Consider the following 17,319-nt stretch of genomic DNA (forward strand, 5'->3'; position numbering starts at 1 on the left):
ATTACTCTAAGTCTCAGTTTGATTAATAAGTCATGATAAATGCATGACTACGTTTTCAGCCCCTGCAGAGTTGGGATGTGTGTATAACTAGTAATTATTGGAAACCATCCTGTGCCACCCTGTATTGAGGTTCATGGAGCATTCTGCCAGTGTACCCCTCTTATTTTATATATTTTAAATGGCAATGCATAGTGTCAGTCCCTAAATAGAATATTTCAGGTGACAGCTTAGCAACCAACCAGTGTCTGACAATCTAAAAATATTCTAGGAGATTGAGAGGTTCACAGATAAGACACATGTCTTATCATCAGTCAAAATGTTGAAAAGAATATGCTAATTTGTTGTTATTCAATATTTTAAGGATGGGATGCTTTGGGTGCTTCTGTAAATAAAATTTCTCTACAAGTCTGCTAAACAACAAGCAGATACAAAAATAACTGTGTACTGTAGCCCTTGGCTTTATTGTAAACCTTAGCACCAGGTCCCATTTCAAGTATGATTTCAAGAGAATGTAAACTGTCTAATTTGGGGGATCAGGAGTCTGGGAAATTAATTCTATTAAGAACCAAAGCATGACTGGTATTTCTTTTAATTTCACTTATTTTAATTTGGAAAGTACCCCAGGCTGAAGTTTACAGTGCCAAATAATAAGCTGAAATATTCTTTTTTTTGTGTGTAAAGCTTTACTTTAAAATGTAATTTATCATCAGAGATAAGCTAGCATTAGAGTAGGTGGCATTTAAGTAGCCAAGAGGAAGTTCTGCTCTCATTAATCTTACCAGGAAGTCTCTCATAAATTACTACATAGCTCTCTAACCAGAGACAGAAGATCTAAATCCTACTCTGAAGTCTGACTGAGATTTTGATGTTACAAAGATAAGCATAAAAAAATAAAATTACATGTCAAGTTGATCTTCAGAATTTAAAAAAATGTGGTCATATGTGTTTAAACTTGAAATTCAGTGGCTTCATTGAAAATTTGGTGATTTTTAAAGGCATGATAGAGAGAAGCCAGAGTGGTATAGAAAATTTCACATTGGTATCTGATTATTTCACCCATTATATGGCAGCATAAGTGGGATTGCCAAATAAGTGCTGAAATAGTGGGATAAATAGACTCCATAAATACAGTAGGAATGCTATTTAACAGTATATTTGAATATATCTGAGATACACTTTTCCATTTCCAGAGGAAAAATAGTTCCATACAGCCAACTGGAATAAAATTATTCTGTTGATAAATTATACTAATTTCCTTTTCAACTGCGCAGAATTGAAAAATAAAAAAGAATCTGAGGAAAACAAAACCAAAACTCCAGGTAGACTATTTAATCTCTGAGTCTAGACTGAATTGGTACAGCTTTCTCATCAAATTCCCCCAAGTCAGCCATTATTGCACGGCTTCATTAGTGATAAGAATCTGGAGCGTTTTGAAGACAAGGCATTTTACACTCCGTCATTTTAACTGAGGTTGTTTCATTCCCATCTTAGTGATTATGATGTACATTTCAAAGCACTCTGAGTTATGAGAGCATGATTTCATAACTTTTATCTATTTGTAGTTTTTGTGGAAACCTTTTAGAGCTGAAGAGTAGAGTGCTGAAATAAGCAAGTGACCACAGACAATGCGAGAAGCCCAGGCTACAGCAGGGGTTTGAATCAAAGACATGCAAGAGAAGGGCATGTTTGCTCTTAGTACCTATGATAAGATGAGTGGATTAGATGTGTAAAATGTAAGTAGCAACATAATTGTTGTCTTCCTGCTCTTCCAGGGAAGCTGGTAAACTACAAGTCCTAAGCTTTGCATTGCCCTTCAGGTAATTTTTCAGACTTTCAGCTGTAAAAATGCAGTTTCAGACCCTTAGTTCAGTCACAGAGGTACCAGGAGGGAAAGATGGATAGAGCTATTAGAAAGGGAAGAAAAATTATTAAAGACCTTGGAACTGTTTGATTTTCCAAGTTGCACAATCCTGGAAATTGTTCATACTTCTTTTCCCTTCCCTTGTTAAAAATATATACCCTCCACTTGCAGTACAAGATAAAATCCAGGGAAAGGGTGCATGCAGTAGAATATCAGGAAACCTGAGCCTGAAAAGTTACTGAAGCACACTGATTTCCTTATAACAAAGGGATGAAGATTGAAAAGTGAGCACAAATCAAAGTTCTTACCTCTGCTCCTGCTTTACAAGATACGAATTCTTAGCCTGTGATGAGATAAATAACAAAAATCTCCTTTAGTGGAGCAGGATATATGTCTGTTTAGGGAGGAAATACATATGGGTCTTTTTAGCATCTCCATGACCACATGCACAGAGGTCAGAGTCTGGTTAATAAATATTGATGAACACATTTTTACATAAACAATTAATACATCCACACCATAGAAAGAGGATAAACTATATGGATTTATAATTCCTTTGAGTTCAACTAAGTAGATGCTTAGAATTTGAAAAAATATTTATTAAATGCTGTTAGTTTAGTGTTATTGTCTGGTTTCAAGGCAAATAAAGATGAATTTTGCTTTGCTTTATTTCTGCTTTATAGGTGCAACCAGCCTCTGCTTTGCTCTGTCAGTAAGGAGTTACCTGTTTTATTCTGTTAGAAGTCTCTTTGTTCTATCTGTACATTCCTTTATGAAACAAGGATTTGTGCTGTTTTTTTCAAGTTGTTACCTTCTTATTCAGTAGGTTCTTTCCTCTGTGACTTTTAAGCTGATTTATTACATTAAAATAGGAAAAAATGTAATGTTTCTACAGTTTCTACAGTATTTTTACTGAGGATAGGCACTCACTTTATGTTATATCATAACATGTTTATTTTACTTTTTTGTGTTGTTTACTTCTTTTCCTTTGTGCGAGCATGTGATTTTTTACCTTCAGTATCAATCTCTAGAGACCCTTTTGAAATGCCTTATAAAAATTTTAGTACATGTTGTTCACTTTAGACTTCCCCCTTATCTATCTCTTCCAATTATCTCATAATGGAGCAGAGTGCTACAGCTCATAGTCTATTTATATCTGTCATTTGCTTCATTCTTAGTTTGTTCCCAGGCTAATCCAACTTGTAGATCTTGGCATGGGTGCCATTTATTCCTTTTTTCATCTCTTGGTGACACGTACTAGTACTTACATTTTTGTCATTCTCTTTGCACGTTATGAGAATATTTTGGTTTGCCTTTTGTTGTGGTTTTATTTACCTGCTATTTTTAACTTTACTCTTATCTGTAATACTGTGATTACAAAATATGTCAACTCAGTGTCTGGCATTGGAGCCTAGTCACTGCAGAGAAACAAAGCAGCACAGGATTCCCCTCTCAAGAAGAGTGGGGCAGAAGTCGAGCCATGTGCAGCGAGTAGATGGGGCACAGGACCGGGATGTATAGATCAAATATGAATTGAACAATGAAAAGTTCAGGGTGCTGAACTACCCTTAATCTGGAAGATATGCGACACTTGAGAGGCAGTGTTGTAGGGGTTTGTGTTTGGCTTGCTTTTTGAAAGACATTTGCAGTCAGCAAACATGAAAATGGAAGAATGAGTGCAGGACAAATGGCCAAGATTACAGCAATAAATGGGACACAGCCTTCCTCTGGGCAGAGCAGTGGCTCGATAGCCTTCAGGTGTAGATTTGTGTTTGTGCAGTAGCGTGGGACAGGGGATTTAGCTATTGACTCCGGGTAACTGCGGCTTCTCCAGAATCAGTTTAGCACAAAAATATGACCCCTAAAAGCCTCCTTTTGGGAATACTGTGTTTGTGCAGCTTCTTACTTGTATGTCTGACTTGCACTTCTGACTATGCCTGTAAAAGGATCAATTTTGATTTTATCAACACTACGAATTGAAATAGGGAATTACAGAATGCTTTATTTTAGTAAGCTAGCAGTGTATAATGCTGTTTCGGTTGATGGTGTAAATTTACACAGCTGAAATTGAGGACTCTAAGTTTTCTAAATGCCATTGTTAAAAGGCTGAAAGCTCTTACAATATATTTTTTTTTTGGTCAGCCATATTTGTCTTTGCTCAATTAGGTTTCTTTTAAAATTGAAGAGTGTCTGCATAAAGGCAGACTTAGTCTGTTACGTAACAGAATGAACTGGTCTGTTTGGTCATTTATTTAGCAGACAGTGGTAAGTGATAAGAGGAAATAATGTAAGAGCAAAGCAAGTAACGCACTTGCTTATTTTAATATAGCCTCATTCTGGTATACTCCCTTTTGGAACATTTCCCTCCATCAACACTTATTTCCACACATTTCCATTTTATCTTAATTTTGTTCTTACCATCAGTATAGTTATTATTGAAACAAGTCATCATCATTTTCCCAGTGACACCCAAGGGGTCCAGTTGCTGTGTTCTGAAATGCTAAGATGTGCTCTGGAGCTTTTCTATTAGTTAACATTTACAGGCAGTGTCATTAAGGAAAGGTTGCAGAGAAGCATCCGTAGCATCTTAGACAGGAGTAACTTGTGTTTGTGAGAAGGGCTTTAATGGATGATTATTAGCATGGTCAAGTAACAAGGAGATGTGTTCTGCATAAACTGCCTCTGTGATCACAGTTAGGAGTGCAGTTCCATGGACATCACCCTGTACAATTGTAGAGCAGAGCTTTTGCTTGTTGTCTCCCCACCCATCCTTTCTTCTCGTTGTATTTACTTGGACATCTAAGTGTTGGTCCATTTAACTTGTGGCAGCCAATTTCTGCTGTCTTTTACACCAGTACAAAGAGACTGCAATCACTTTAAGTCAAACAATGCAGGTGCAGTAGGGCCTGCCTTTGCCACTGGTCCAGAGTGCCTTTGCATTAGGTGTAGGAATCACAATGGTGAAGATAAGGCTGATCAACAAACTGATCTGACTGAAAATCTCCAAAAGAAAGAATATAAATTACAGCAAAGTTCCAGTCAGACTAATTTAGAAATCACCCATCTTTAAGGGTGTGAGCGAGACTCTCCCTCACTTGTACAGACAGCAGCTTCTTCCACTGGTCATAAAACAGCATCCTAACTTGACAATGTGCCTACTGCTGTCTGCCAACATTCAGCACAACATGATTTGGGTGATTTGGAGTTTATATCTAATTTGTACATGAATCTGCACTGGTGGTTTATGTGGTAATGAGCAAATCAAGTGTTGGTTGGTCAGTACTGATAGATTTAATGATAGCTGTCAAGCAACTGTATTGTTGACAGCAGTGAACTACGTGTTCATAAATAAACAACTGTCTAGTTACAGATGTAAATCAAACAGCTACTGCCTCTGTAAACGAAAAACTTGCCTTGATGACTGTCCTGAAAGCCTGATAAGCATCAAACAGATGATTAAATGAAGGCATGCAGCTGACTATTCCTGAATGATTTTGCTGCTTCTGCAGAGATCTTAAATCTACAGTTATAAATGAGTCCATACTGAACACACACACATTTCCCAAGTTTTGTATACCCTTGCCTGCAAGTTTATCAGTCATACACCTCATGTTCACCCCGTGAACTCCTCTGCATTGCCAGAACTCCTCTGGCAGCGGCTCTCTAATAGCGAGCTCAAACTAAAGCCCAAGGCTTGGCCCTGTCCTCCTTTCAGGGCTGCTCTTCACTGCTCTGCAGGCTGCAAGAGAAAGGGAACTTTGTGCCCCTCTGTTCCAGCAGCCTGAGCCCAATGACACTGTGTACTTGCTATTACAGACACTGAAATCCCGGGCAGCTGCTTTTATTTGCCACATCATAAGGCTTTGCTACTGCTTCCACCAACCTGTGGTTAAGCCTTTTTGTGGTGGCTGCTCACTATGACTCCTTTGTAACAGTTTTTTTCTTGTGCTTTTATGTTTCTGTTTGTTTATCTTCTATTCTGTTTGTCTATCTTCTTTAAAGACACAACTGGTGAAATAATAAGTGCTATCATTTTGGCCTTTGTGGATTACTGCTGCAATAGTGATTTGGACCGTCAGACTTTTATTTACACGCTGTTGCACTGCAAGGCACCTGTCAAGCACAGTTTTCAGGCAATTTCTGTGGAAGTACAGTAATTTTTACTTGTCAGTCCTGCATAAATAAACATATTTAGATTGCAATGTAGATATGTACAAGGATTTACCTTCCACATAGCACATCTCAGCCAGCCTTGTTTGTGCTGTGTGAGCGGCTCTGAGCGACTCTGCTGCAGAGGGCCCTGGAGAGCAGCTTTGGCACTTATTCCACACTCATCATATCCCTCTCTGGAGGGGATGAGGAGGTGACAAAGCAAACTGTGCTGACAGCTGGGGGGTGGCAAGAGGAAGTTGTGAGGATTAGGGATGGGAGGAAAGGAGTGTGTGGCAAACGCGGTAACAGGGAGTGAAATTGAGCACTTCTCTTCCTTCGCTTCTCCTGAGCTGAAGGAAACAGGCAAGAGGTCAAATAATCGGAATCAGAGATGTGTGTGTCACAGGTGTGAAGATGTACACACAGACTGCAGATGAGAGCACTGAAAACTAAAACTTCATTCTGGTTAAGTCAGATCTAAATATGTGAAGGTTATTGTGTCTTAGGAATTTCACTGCTTCCTTTGCTGTGACTTGGCAGTAAATCCACTGGTTCCTCAAAACATAGCTCGTACCTGGATTGCCTTTGCACAATGGGCATGGGTGAGCTGTCAACCACGTACCAAACTTCCACTGGAAATGAATTTTACCTGCAAGGTTTTTTCTGCAGAGTGAATAGTTTTTGAGGGAATTACGTGAGTCATGTTTTGAGGCATCATGTTATTATCACATCACAGGAAATATAGAAGACACGTTCTGTTTTAATTGGGTCAAAAATCCTAGGTAGTATGAAATAGAAATGAAAACAAATCAATACTTTGGTTGATGAATGCATTTTCATTGGAAAAACTGAGTCTATTTTCTACTTAAGGAACAGTAAAGAAAATATAAAATATAATTACCTCATTGAAGGGAACAAATTTTAGAGGGGAAAAAAAGGACATGTTTTTGACATGGCATGTTGACATTTCTATCTTAGAACATTGCATTTCTGACACTTCTCTCCTTATGAAATGTTAATCAGTGGGTAAGACTCCATATAAAATCATGTAAATTCACATTGAATGCTGCAGTTTAAGGCCATTTTTTATATTGTTCCATTTCCTTTTGGGTAGGTGCAGCTAATATTCCCCTATAATTTACTATGTCATTGGTAAAAATGTATATTAATTTATTAAATTGCAATATTTGAGTTGAGAAAAAAATGCCAAAGCCTTTGAAATTTGTTTTTCTGACTTGATATAATTATACTGTGCATTTGTTTCAGAAAACACTGAATAAATTGTTGTCTATAATTGACAACTGCCAAGTATAACTAGCACAATACAGTAAAAAAGAACAAAAGAAGAAAAGCTAGCAAACAGAAGTAATAATAGAACAAGATGGTGACAATAAAAAGCTGTGGAATTATATTAGAGTCAATATATAGATATGCTCTATTGAATCTCACATTGATCTCCCAGTTTTATGTAAAATACATTGTATGGTTGACATAGAAAGAAATCATTTTTGGGGAGAAAAATACTAATTAAATGCCTAAAGCAATAGGAAAATACCTAGCTTGAATATTTTTACTATTTGATTATTTTACTCAGCTTTAAGTGAATAGAATATTCCATTAATCTCAGTGTGCATTGGATCAAATCCACTAGGAAGAGGGTTCTGGTTTCAGATAACATATTTTCAGGTAACATATTAACGAGTCATATATAAAATACACTTGGTCATGTGATACTTAAAAAATGACAGATTTGGATTCACCCACAAAGTTTTTTTGTTCATTTTTTTGATTTTTTCTATCCATCTGCTTTTTTACTTCTTCCTTCTGCTTCAATTTCATAAAATTAAATCTCTTAATTTCAAAGTAAAAATAAAACTGGGATTAGCCATGTAATCTGTGAGGATACCAAGGCTCTCAGCCTTGTTCTACTTGCTGTTTTTAAAAAGATGAAATCCTGAAAAGTGAGAAGTAAAAGATAACATACATAAGAGAAGTAACAGAACAGTCAGACACTTGGAGATGAGAAGTTGGGTTTAAATAAATAGTGATTTGAATTTCTGTGGTAATCAGGAGCTAACTTGAGTCCCCTGCAAGGGACCAAAGTGAGAAGAGTTTGCTCCACATTTCCTCAAGGTCAAAACATGGGCTTATCCTTTCTCTCGTTAATGGGAGACCAAAGTTCACACAGTGGCTTTTGCTGGTTTAACCTCTGGACTATTACACCTACACCAAAAAAACCCAAACCAGCCAAACCAAAAAACAAGCAAAGATGGCACATTTTATCATGGGTATTTCTTTTTATGTAAGAAAGGTGTATGGACCTGTAAACTGCCATATCTAAAGTAAGAGGTGAGTCTCCAAGATTTTTATTCATGTAATTCTTTAGACATAACAAAATCTACCAGAACAGTTTAAGGCTGTTATTTCTCTGAACACCTGTTTCTATCTTTGTGTGGATAATCTCCATGACAATGCCCCTCATCATGTTTACTGCTTGCTTTGTAAGAGAAAAGTGTTAAACAGGAGCATTGAATCAAAACTTATTAAAATAAAATCTACAGAGAAATCACATCACATGTTAAGTGTTTGGGTAGGAGTGACTCAACTGCATCACTACCATCCACTTTGGACATGGAGTGGATATTTTCACAAGTGGTCACCATTAAGTTTCTGGTGGGCTTGAGGAAGAAGGATTTTTAAGGTCATAGCACCAAAACTGAGATGCCCATGTGTCATTTAGGCAATGCTGCAGAGTTAATTTATTAAAGCCTTGATATTTGTTGGCTGCCCTAATGTGCAGTAGTGGAAGTAGACTGAAAGTTGATGGAATAATTCAAGAGGAGAGAACAGGTAAACAACTCAAAAGACAGATTTCTCAAAGTCATAAAATGATAACTTTAGGAGTGCTAAAGTCCAGAGCCTGAGTTACAATTCCAGATGGTGAGAGTATAAAGAAGAAAGATATGTTGAAGGCAAAGGTCTGTGTAGGGAATTAGAGCAGAGAAAAACTCCATGGGTAGGACAGTGTGCCATTTGCTCAGTGTTTTCAAATCAAATAGTGAAACTGTGTATTCCACAGAGAAAGAAAGAAAGAAGGGGTAAAATCTGCAAGGAACTAGAGAAAAGGAACCATTGACAACGGGACTGGAAGTTTTCTTAAAATTTGGATGGAAGAACAGGAAGAAGGAGGAGGTGGAATGAGAGGACTGTGGACAGTAAATTGTGGACACTGGGCATGGATGAAGGAGCAGGCAAAAGGTTTCCGAGGACCAAAGAGAGAAACTGAGGGCAAGGAGGCAAATAGGTGGAGTGCTACCAAACTCCTAAAACTACCCCTGACCCTGCAGACTGTCTTCAGGGTAGACACAGATGTGTCTACCTGGGAAAATAACAGGGGTTTTTTGAGAGAACAAGAGTCTTACTGAGGCAACAATTACTTGACGACATTACAACATACAGAAGTTTGGTAAGCAAAAATAAATAGCTTCAAATGAAAGGTGTGCAGTGATCAGCATTTAAATCTTGTAGTAGAAAGTACAGTTAAATCAACAACTTGAGATGTGTTGTTAGTCTAAGAACAGTAATTTCTGCGTGTGAGATGCTCCTGCAAACTGCCTGACCTTGTGTGTGCCTCACCTATGACGGAAGGGACGGGGAGATTGCTGGAGTTGCAGGGAAGGATCTTTGTTTTAGCAGATCAGCAACTGATAAGGGACCAGCAGTTGTGATGCAGAGGAATAGAGGACAAAGAAATAGCAAATTTCAATGGGTTAGTTTGTATTTTGATAGGAATGCTCTAACACAGAGTTTAACCCAGGCTGATGGAAAGGAGTTTTCACAGAACGTTTGATTTCTGTGAGTTCGTTTCAAGTCTCTTTTTGACAAGTAGTTGCCACTGCTATAAAAAGAAAAAAAAGCAACAAATTAACCTTCCTGCTCTTCAGGTCTGGTTAATTGGCACAACTCTATAAAACTGAATAGTGCCTGGAATCAAACTCATGGAGCATATCTCATTACTCAGACTTACCCAGTAAAAAGCCTTGCATAATGGATTTTCATTACAGCAGCTCAGTGCTGTATATATCCTACATGTGAAGTATTTTTGCCCAGAAGTTAAAAAGAGCTATTTTTATATGCAATAAAAAAATGTTAAAATATCCATTTCCTCACTTTGTATGGAAAAAAAAAAGTTTTTATAAAAGTCTACTAAATTTATCAAACATCTTCCTTCAGAGGTTTTCTTTCAAACTTTAGCTGCAAAGTGCACTATTTCTTAATGCGTCATTCACATTTGTTTTATTAACTTTCTCACCTTAGCTAATAGACTTGCAACAGAAAAGTATATTTGCAGTAAAAAGTCAAGTGTGTGAGGGAAACTACTTAGAGATTTCTTTTTCCCATAGTAAAGCATCATAGTATTTTCTCTTTAAGAAAATTTCTAATGGCAATTAATACAGATTGCAAATTCATTATTTTTATTACTGCACCATTTCTAGAATGGTGACTTCTTCATGGATTTTCGTGAGCACAGGAATGCGATAGTAATTTCCTTTTTGAATATGCAAATCTGTGAATAAGAGATTAAAAAAATGTATTATTAATTGATTGAAAAGCATGCATACTACCTGATGCTGAGTCTCATCTCTTGCTGTTAGTCTTCCCGTAAAAATCTTTCCCTCAAAGGAATGAAAAAAATAAGGAATTTTTTCCACCGAAATGTTTGATAATGTCATTTCCTGTCTCTGTTGCTGTAATATTAAATTGCTGCCATAGACCTGTATCGGTTTCACAAAGACAGTTTTATGTAACTGAGGCCAGCTGATTGCAAAAAGGAGCATGAAGCTGGCTACAATCAGATTTTAAGATACATTTCTATTTATATCCATAGAAATACAGACACACACACACTATTTAAATTGTAAGGAAGATAATTTTAATTACGGGCTGATTTTTTTAGCATTTTGATGTTTGAACAGTTCAGTAAGGGAAAAGTTTGCCTTGACATAGAAGGTATTTTTTTGTGGTTGCAGATACAAATTTTTACTTTGTGCAACCTGAAAAGTTTGGTGTATTGGCCAGTTTTTTTGATGCTTAGTTTTGTTTCCATCAAAGCAGCACTTATGGAAAGGAGGCACTAAAAAGAATTTGAGCACAAGATACAGTTCTAATCTCTAAGATTATTTATGCATCCTTAATCCTTTATTTTACGGCTTGTTATTAACTCAGCTTGTGCTATTTCTGTTTCATCAATGCAGAGAATTATTTACAGAGACACTGGTAACATCTGGTGTCTATAAATCTATTAGTTATGCTAACATCCAATTACATAATCAGTGGATTATAGGTATGTCTGGAAAAACATCACAAAAGACTAACTCAGATTCACTGATACGAAAGGGAGCTTCTGAGAAAAAATTCCTGTGGAACCTTGTTCTATCAGGTACTTCACCAGTGTGAGATGTCATAAAGAATCTAAAAGAGAGTATTACACAAACACAGTTCTGCAGAGTTCTTGGAAATCTTTATTGGTTTGTTCCTACTAAACTGATAAAAATCCCATCAGCAAAAGACCTCATACCTGTCAGTTTTAAGTACTCTGCCTTTGTTAGAATCATGTTTAAGAGAGTGCAGGACCATATTGCAAAAGTTAGATTGCATCAGCAGAGTGCATGGCAAACACCTTCAGTAAGTGTGCTTACTGTGCTTTTAAGACAGAGTTCTGAGTGTTTCAGAACGTGCCAAACTTCAAATAGAAGTGTTACCCATGGCAGTCATGCTTAAAACACACCAATCCTTTTAATGAAAGCTATAAGAAAAGAAATGCCTATTTCCTTTTTTATTGCAGTAAAATAAGAGCTGATAATAGCAGTTCACTTTAGCAGTTCAGAAGCTTCATTTTTAAGCACCCATCTATGCTCTACATAATAAGCTTTCAGGTCTGAAATCTAACGGGATTTCACATATATTGAATTGGCAAATCCCAATAAAAAAACCCCATACTCTTTATCTATTACAAGGCTTTCTTTGTAGGAAAAACATTCAATGTCCTTTTCTAAAATGATGCATTTAAATAAATGTAAGTATTTTTCTTCAGATTGGCTCTGTTTGTACACTTAATACCTTTTCTTGATTTCAACATCAATAAATAGTAAGCATAAACATTTACAGCTCTTGGCATGCACATAGTGAGAAATCCAGCTCATACTTTCATTTGTGAAGTGATTATTTTTGCCAAATCTGTTTTTAACATGAAAGAAAGACAATTTGTAGGTTTGAGGGTGCAAGATAATATTGTTACTACAGTAAAGTGTGGCTATGGGGTTAGGATGATATTGTAAATAGTAATGGAAAAATGCAGGAAAAATTAGTTAAGTAGCCAGAGTGCAGACAGATTGGTCCCAGTGTTTTACAGCCACCAGCAGTGCTCTGCATTAGTGTCCTTTACAGGAATTAGGATTTTCCTGCTATGCTTTGTATTACATTAAAATACACTTCTCAAATTGCATTTTAACTGAATTACTACAATGCAGTGTTCTTGGACTTGGGGTACTTCAAGATGATTCTTACAGTTTGAAAGATTTGAAGTTATTTCAGTGACATCACTGGCCTTTGGGTTTAAACTGGTGAAGACTGCTACCAATAGTATTTTTAACACACCACACTGTGTTTTCAGCACAGTAATATAACTAATATAAAGTAGTTATGCTGCTACAGGTGTATCGGGTATTTGTGCATTTCCAACACAGCTGAAGTAAGAGTCAGTAAAGCATAAGACCCATTCTTTTAACTTCCAAAAGCAGTTTTTCATGGAATATTCAATGCCAACTACATGCACTGAAAAATTCTGAAGCTCTTAACTGACTGCAAAAACAAAATCCTTACATTCATCAACCGTTTCTCTCCCTGTAACCACCGTCAAGGAATAGCATTTTAATCCTTCAGTTTGACTTCCTTCTGCTTACGGTGGACTGCCTTTTACAGGGAGATAAACATGAAGCACAAATTGTTGAAACGACACTTTCAAGTTGCACTATTAATACAGAATAAATCCAAATCTATTCTGTAGGCCAGGTGATCTGCATGTAAATGTACTATCACCCTGATCTGCGTGGGGGCCCTTTTGTCAAAAGGACATGTCAAAGCATTTGCTTGAAATCAAATTTCAAATATCCTGCAACAAAGTAATCAAGTTTTATATAAGTGTGTCACAAGAATTTCACTCCCTCACTTGAAACATCCTTAATAACTTGTACTAATTCAGCCCAGAAAAATCTTGTTGAACTGCTACTGCTACAAAATGTTCTCAATATTTCAATGGGGGATCAGAATTTATTTTTCATGGGATCCCAAAAACCTCCTTTTCTAGACTACACTTCATAGTGGGAAAAATACAGAAAAGAGCAAATACTTGAGGTAAAATATTAACCATTAAAATATTGTAAGAAACATTCAAGTAGAATAAGTGTTCTTAGAAATAAAAAGCAGTCTTGGGAAAGTGCAGCATCTAGAAGCTTCTGTCCTTGCCAGGGACTCCTTCAACCAGACTTAACTTAGTAAATAGCAACCTTCAAGAAACAAAGTGAACCATTCTGTGGTAGCCAGAGTATCAGGAGAGTGCATTGATTATAGATGTGCAATAATGTATTTTTCCAAATGTAGAAGGCCACTACAGTTTTCACTAAAGTTTAAAAAAGTCAAGGGAAGGGGAAGGAGCCACAGAAGTGGCATTAGCAGCATTCGTAAGCCATTTTGCCATGGAAACTGTTGCACTGTGGAATCCCAGTCTGCCGTGAGCCCAGGTTTCTAAGAAAAGCCAAGTAGACAGCTGTTAGAAGGCTATCACAGCAATTCATAGTGCTGGTGGTAAGAGGGGGGTTAGCTCCCACATCCTCTTCCCTCTTTATCAGTAAATCAGGGCCCACTGTTAACGTGTTGCTTTTTCACAGTAAGCGATTACTGAAGTTTTCTTACCAAAACTCTGATAGATTAATTCAGAATGTGTTAAAAAAACCTCAAAACAACAAAACACCATGCCTCTTTTCAGTAACATGCCTTACTTCAATAGCTTGTGCCACTTTGTTTACCTCCTGAAATATATCCTTGAAGATTAAGTATGTACACTTAGCATGTGGCAGCTGCCAAATCATGGGAGATGTTTCCCACTAAAATTGTCACTGCATTAAAGACAGTAAGTACCTTGGAAAATAGATTCTTAAAAATAAGGTTATGTTTGTTCTTCCTCTGAATAGGAAGTAGTATAATTACCCATCCTACAAGGAACACTACAGTAAAACACACCAAAGGCAATGACTAGTTAAAATTAACTGACTCCACTGAGTGAATCACAGAATCTTCTTTTTATGACCCTGTCCTACAAAGTGATTTATGTAAATTTATGGTAATAAGCAGGCATGAAAAGTCACATTGCCTGAGATGCCACCCATTCTAAGCCCATAGGTAAATAACCCTCCAATTCCATAAATGTATGGAAATAGCTGGTGTAGACAACTATTTGAGAGACACTACTGTTGTATATCATACAAAAATTGTTTCAGCAAAAGGCTTCACATGCAAGAAGGGAAAAACTAGTCAGGATTCTGCTAGAAAATTGTGACTAAAACCAAGTACTATACTATATTATAAAACCAAGTAGTTGAAGTACAGTTATTTGATGAAAGACTATTGAGAAGAAATGCTGATTTAAAGTTCAACCATGCTTATGAACAGAAAAAGTACATGCAGCTGTGCAAAAGGTGATGCTCTACAGAGAAAGGAGACATAGGGAGGTAGCGCACTTATGTGGTGTTACTTTATTCTTTAGCAATAATAGATCTTCTCCAGCTGAGTTCTGACTTCTCAGGAGGGCACAGATTTCCTGGGGTAGAGATTCATTGCTGGTTGAGAACTGGCTTGGGGAGGGAGATTCAGTGAGTTGGGTATAGCTGGGACTTCAGTGAGAATGAGACTAATGCTGCTCTCATTTCCACAAGCATTGGAGCTCCACAACTCTGAACAGCCTGAGTTTTTCTGCAGAACTAACACACACCTTCCCCCGGCCAGGCCCTTGCAACAGTTCTCTCTTCTAGTCTATAAGTATTGCATGAGGAGTACTCAGGCTGAACTGAGGGACAGAAAGATGGAATACATCCAGGCAGATCTGAGGGAATGGAGGAAGGACACCCCTGTTGCTTTAATATAATCAGAGGAAAGTTATTTTCTGTACAGTATTTTGTGATTGCAACATAATTTTGCTTTCAGCATTTCACGGTAACAAAAACAAGTTCAGAGAGGGTGGTTTTGTTTGGTACATGAGTGTTTCATCATAGGTGAGTACAAACAAGTGGGCTGAGACATGAACATTTAACAAAAATGTGAACAAGATAGAAAAAAGAAGGATCATCAAAATGTCACTTTTACAGGAAGGGAGTTAAACTGAGATTGGAGGCTTAAGCTGGACATCAAGGAAATCTTCCCTACTAACATGCAAATAGGAGAGTGGCCAACCAATGAAAATCCCAAGAGCACAGAGCCTTCTTATTTTGCAGCGTAGACTGTCCAAGTCATATGAAAATGATTCTGTGTGTAGAGGGGATAAATGAAAAGTCTTCTGCTTGGTGGTGGGGAGGGGTTTGTTCATTTGGTTTGGGTTTTTTTTTAACTTTCACATTAGTCATTCAAAGCCAAGTGAGCTTTTGGCTGAACACTCACTCTAAGTGCCTCCAGTTTTATATCAAGAAGAGATCATTAAAACAAAAAACAAATTACTTTGAAATATTGGTTCATTATCTTTCACAGCCAATCTTAATACTTTCTTTTTTATTTCAGAGTGCAAGTTGAATTCTATATGAATGAAAATACATTTAAAGAGAGACTAAAGCTCTTCTTCATCAAAAACCAAAGATCAAGTAAGCAGTTGGATTAATTTCTGTTAAGCATATTTGTGATACTTTAGGTAAAATCAAATTCAGTTGAAGGCAACAGTGAAGTTATTACTACTTTTCCTCTGAGTTAAAATATTTAAACTTGAAAATAATGTGCTTGCGCAGGATCAAACATTTAGTGACATCACGAACTGTTAAATAGGATCATTATTTTACTTCTGTGTCGTGATCAAGTTGACTAATTTGCATTGATCTGGCAGCAATGCTCATTGACAAGTCGTGACCTTGTGACTAGGAAAGCAACGGCACTTAAGATGGTTAAAGAAAAAAGCTGCAAAAGTACCCAGTTTTTTGAAGTGTTCTATTTTATTATTATTCCTAAAAATTCAAACTTTATCTGCACTGAAAGAAAAGAGTAATTGGAAAGGAGTCTATTGGGGATGTGGTACTTCAGAAATGTAGTCCTTATCACTAGCCTATAGTCTAACTTAATGTCTTAACCGAAATAGTTAACCTAAACCTTAACCTAGTTTAACCTAAATATATCTTCATTGACATATATGCTTAAAGTCATCATTCATCATGGAAGAGAATAATGTGAAGGAACTAAGATATTAATCGTTTCAAATACATCCATGCAGCTTGTCCAGGAGGGTGGAAACATGGAATATTATCCAATCTTGGTTAGAACAGTGGAGTTCATAGGTCTGAAGGGCAGTAACTGACCTCGTTTTTCTTCTGTGTAGCAGGCTGAAGTTACCTCTTTGCCTTTCATATGTAAAGAACTAAAATTACAACAGCTTTATGCATAAAGCTTTTAGACTACAAAGAATAATTTTGTCCTTTATACAGTTGAAATTGTTTCATGGTTTTGTGTCTGGAAAAAGACAGAAAAAAGAAAAGAAAGATTTTTTTTATGTCCTAGTCTGAAAATACCCAGACAAACAAAACTGAGGAGACTAGATCAAGCTTTTAAAAATAAGACATACCAAAAAATCTTCTATCTGTAAGAACCAGCAATAAATAAATACTAACTTTACATCACTGAACTTCATATTTTTATTGGCTAAGCTTCTTTTACTTTCCAAGTGTAGGAAGAAAAATATTTATCTGAAAGGAAAGAAAAAAGAAAAAGGCCACTGGGCTGTGAATAACTAGCATTTTCAGTATGAGCTTTGGAATTAATTGCTGTTTTTTAGCTAGAGAATCAGGTTTAACAAAGCTTCTGGAGGTTCATCCATAGGGAATGCATTACTTATTACACTTACCTTGACACACATGGGAAATTCATTTTAATTCAGGTGCCTAAATAGCATAAAAATGATGTGGATAGCCATCAGAGCACTGAATGAAACAAGAAAAATCCCCATGCCAAAGTAGTCAGTACTAATAAGTTCAAACACTGCTCCTGCTTATGCAGATCTT

The 17,319-nt window shown here is 36.8% G+C and overlaps 1 protein-coding gene across 8 annotated transcripts in view; it reads left to right on the forward strand.

Annotated features, from left to right (window-relative positions):
• KCNT2 (potassium sodium-activated channel subfamily T member 2) overlaps nucleotides 1-17,319 on the forward strand; it is a 117,941-nt gene that overhangs the window by 13,471 nt on the left and 87,151 nt on the right. For all 8 annotated transcript variants that reach the window (XR_010081485.1, XM_063407706.1, XM_063407704.1 and 5 more), the window contains exon 2: nucleotides 15,839-15,918. Coding sequence is in view for 7 of the 8 variants with exons in the window: in XM_063407706.1 (XP_063263776.1) it covers nucleotides 15,839-15,918 (80 nt within the window). In the remaining variant the exon portion in view is untranslated. The remainder of the gene's footprint in view (nucleotides 1-15,838; nucleotides 15,919-17,319) is intronic.

The sequence above is a fragment of the Prinia subflava genome, chromosome 10, assembly GCF_021018805.1.
Source record: "Prinia subflava isolate CZ2003 ecotype Zambia chromosome 10, Cam_Psub_1.2, whole genome shotgun sequence".
NCBI classification, from domain to species: domain Eukaryota; kingdom Metazoa; phylum Chordata; class Aves; order Passeriformes; family Cisticolidae; genus Prinia; species Prinia subflava.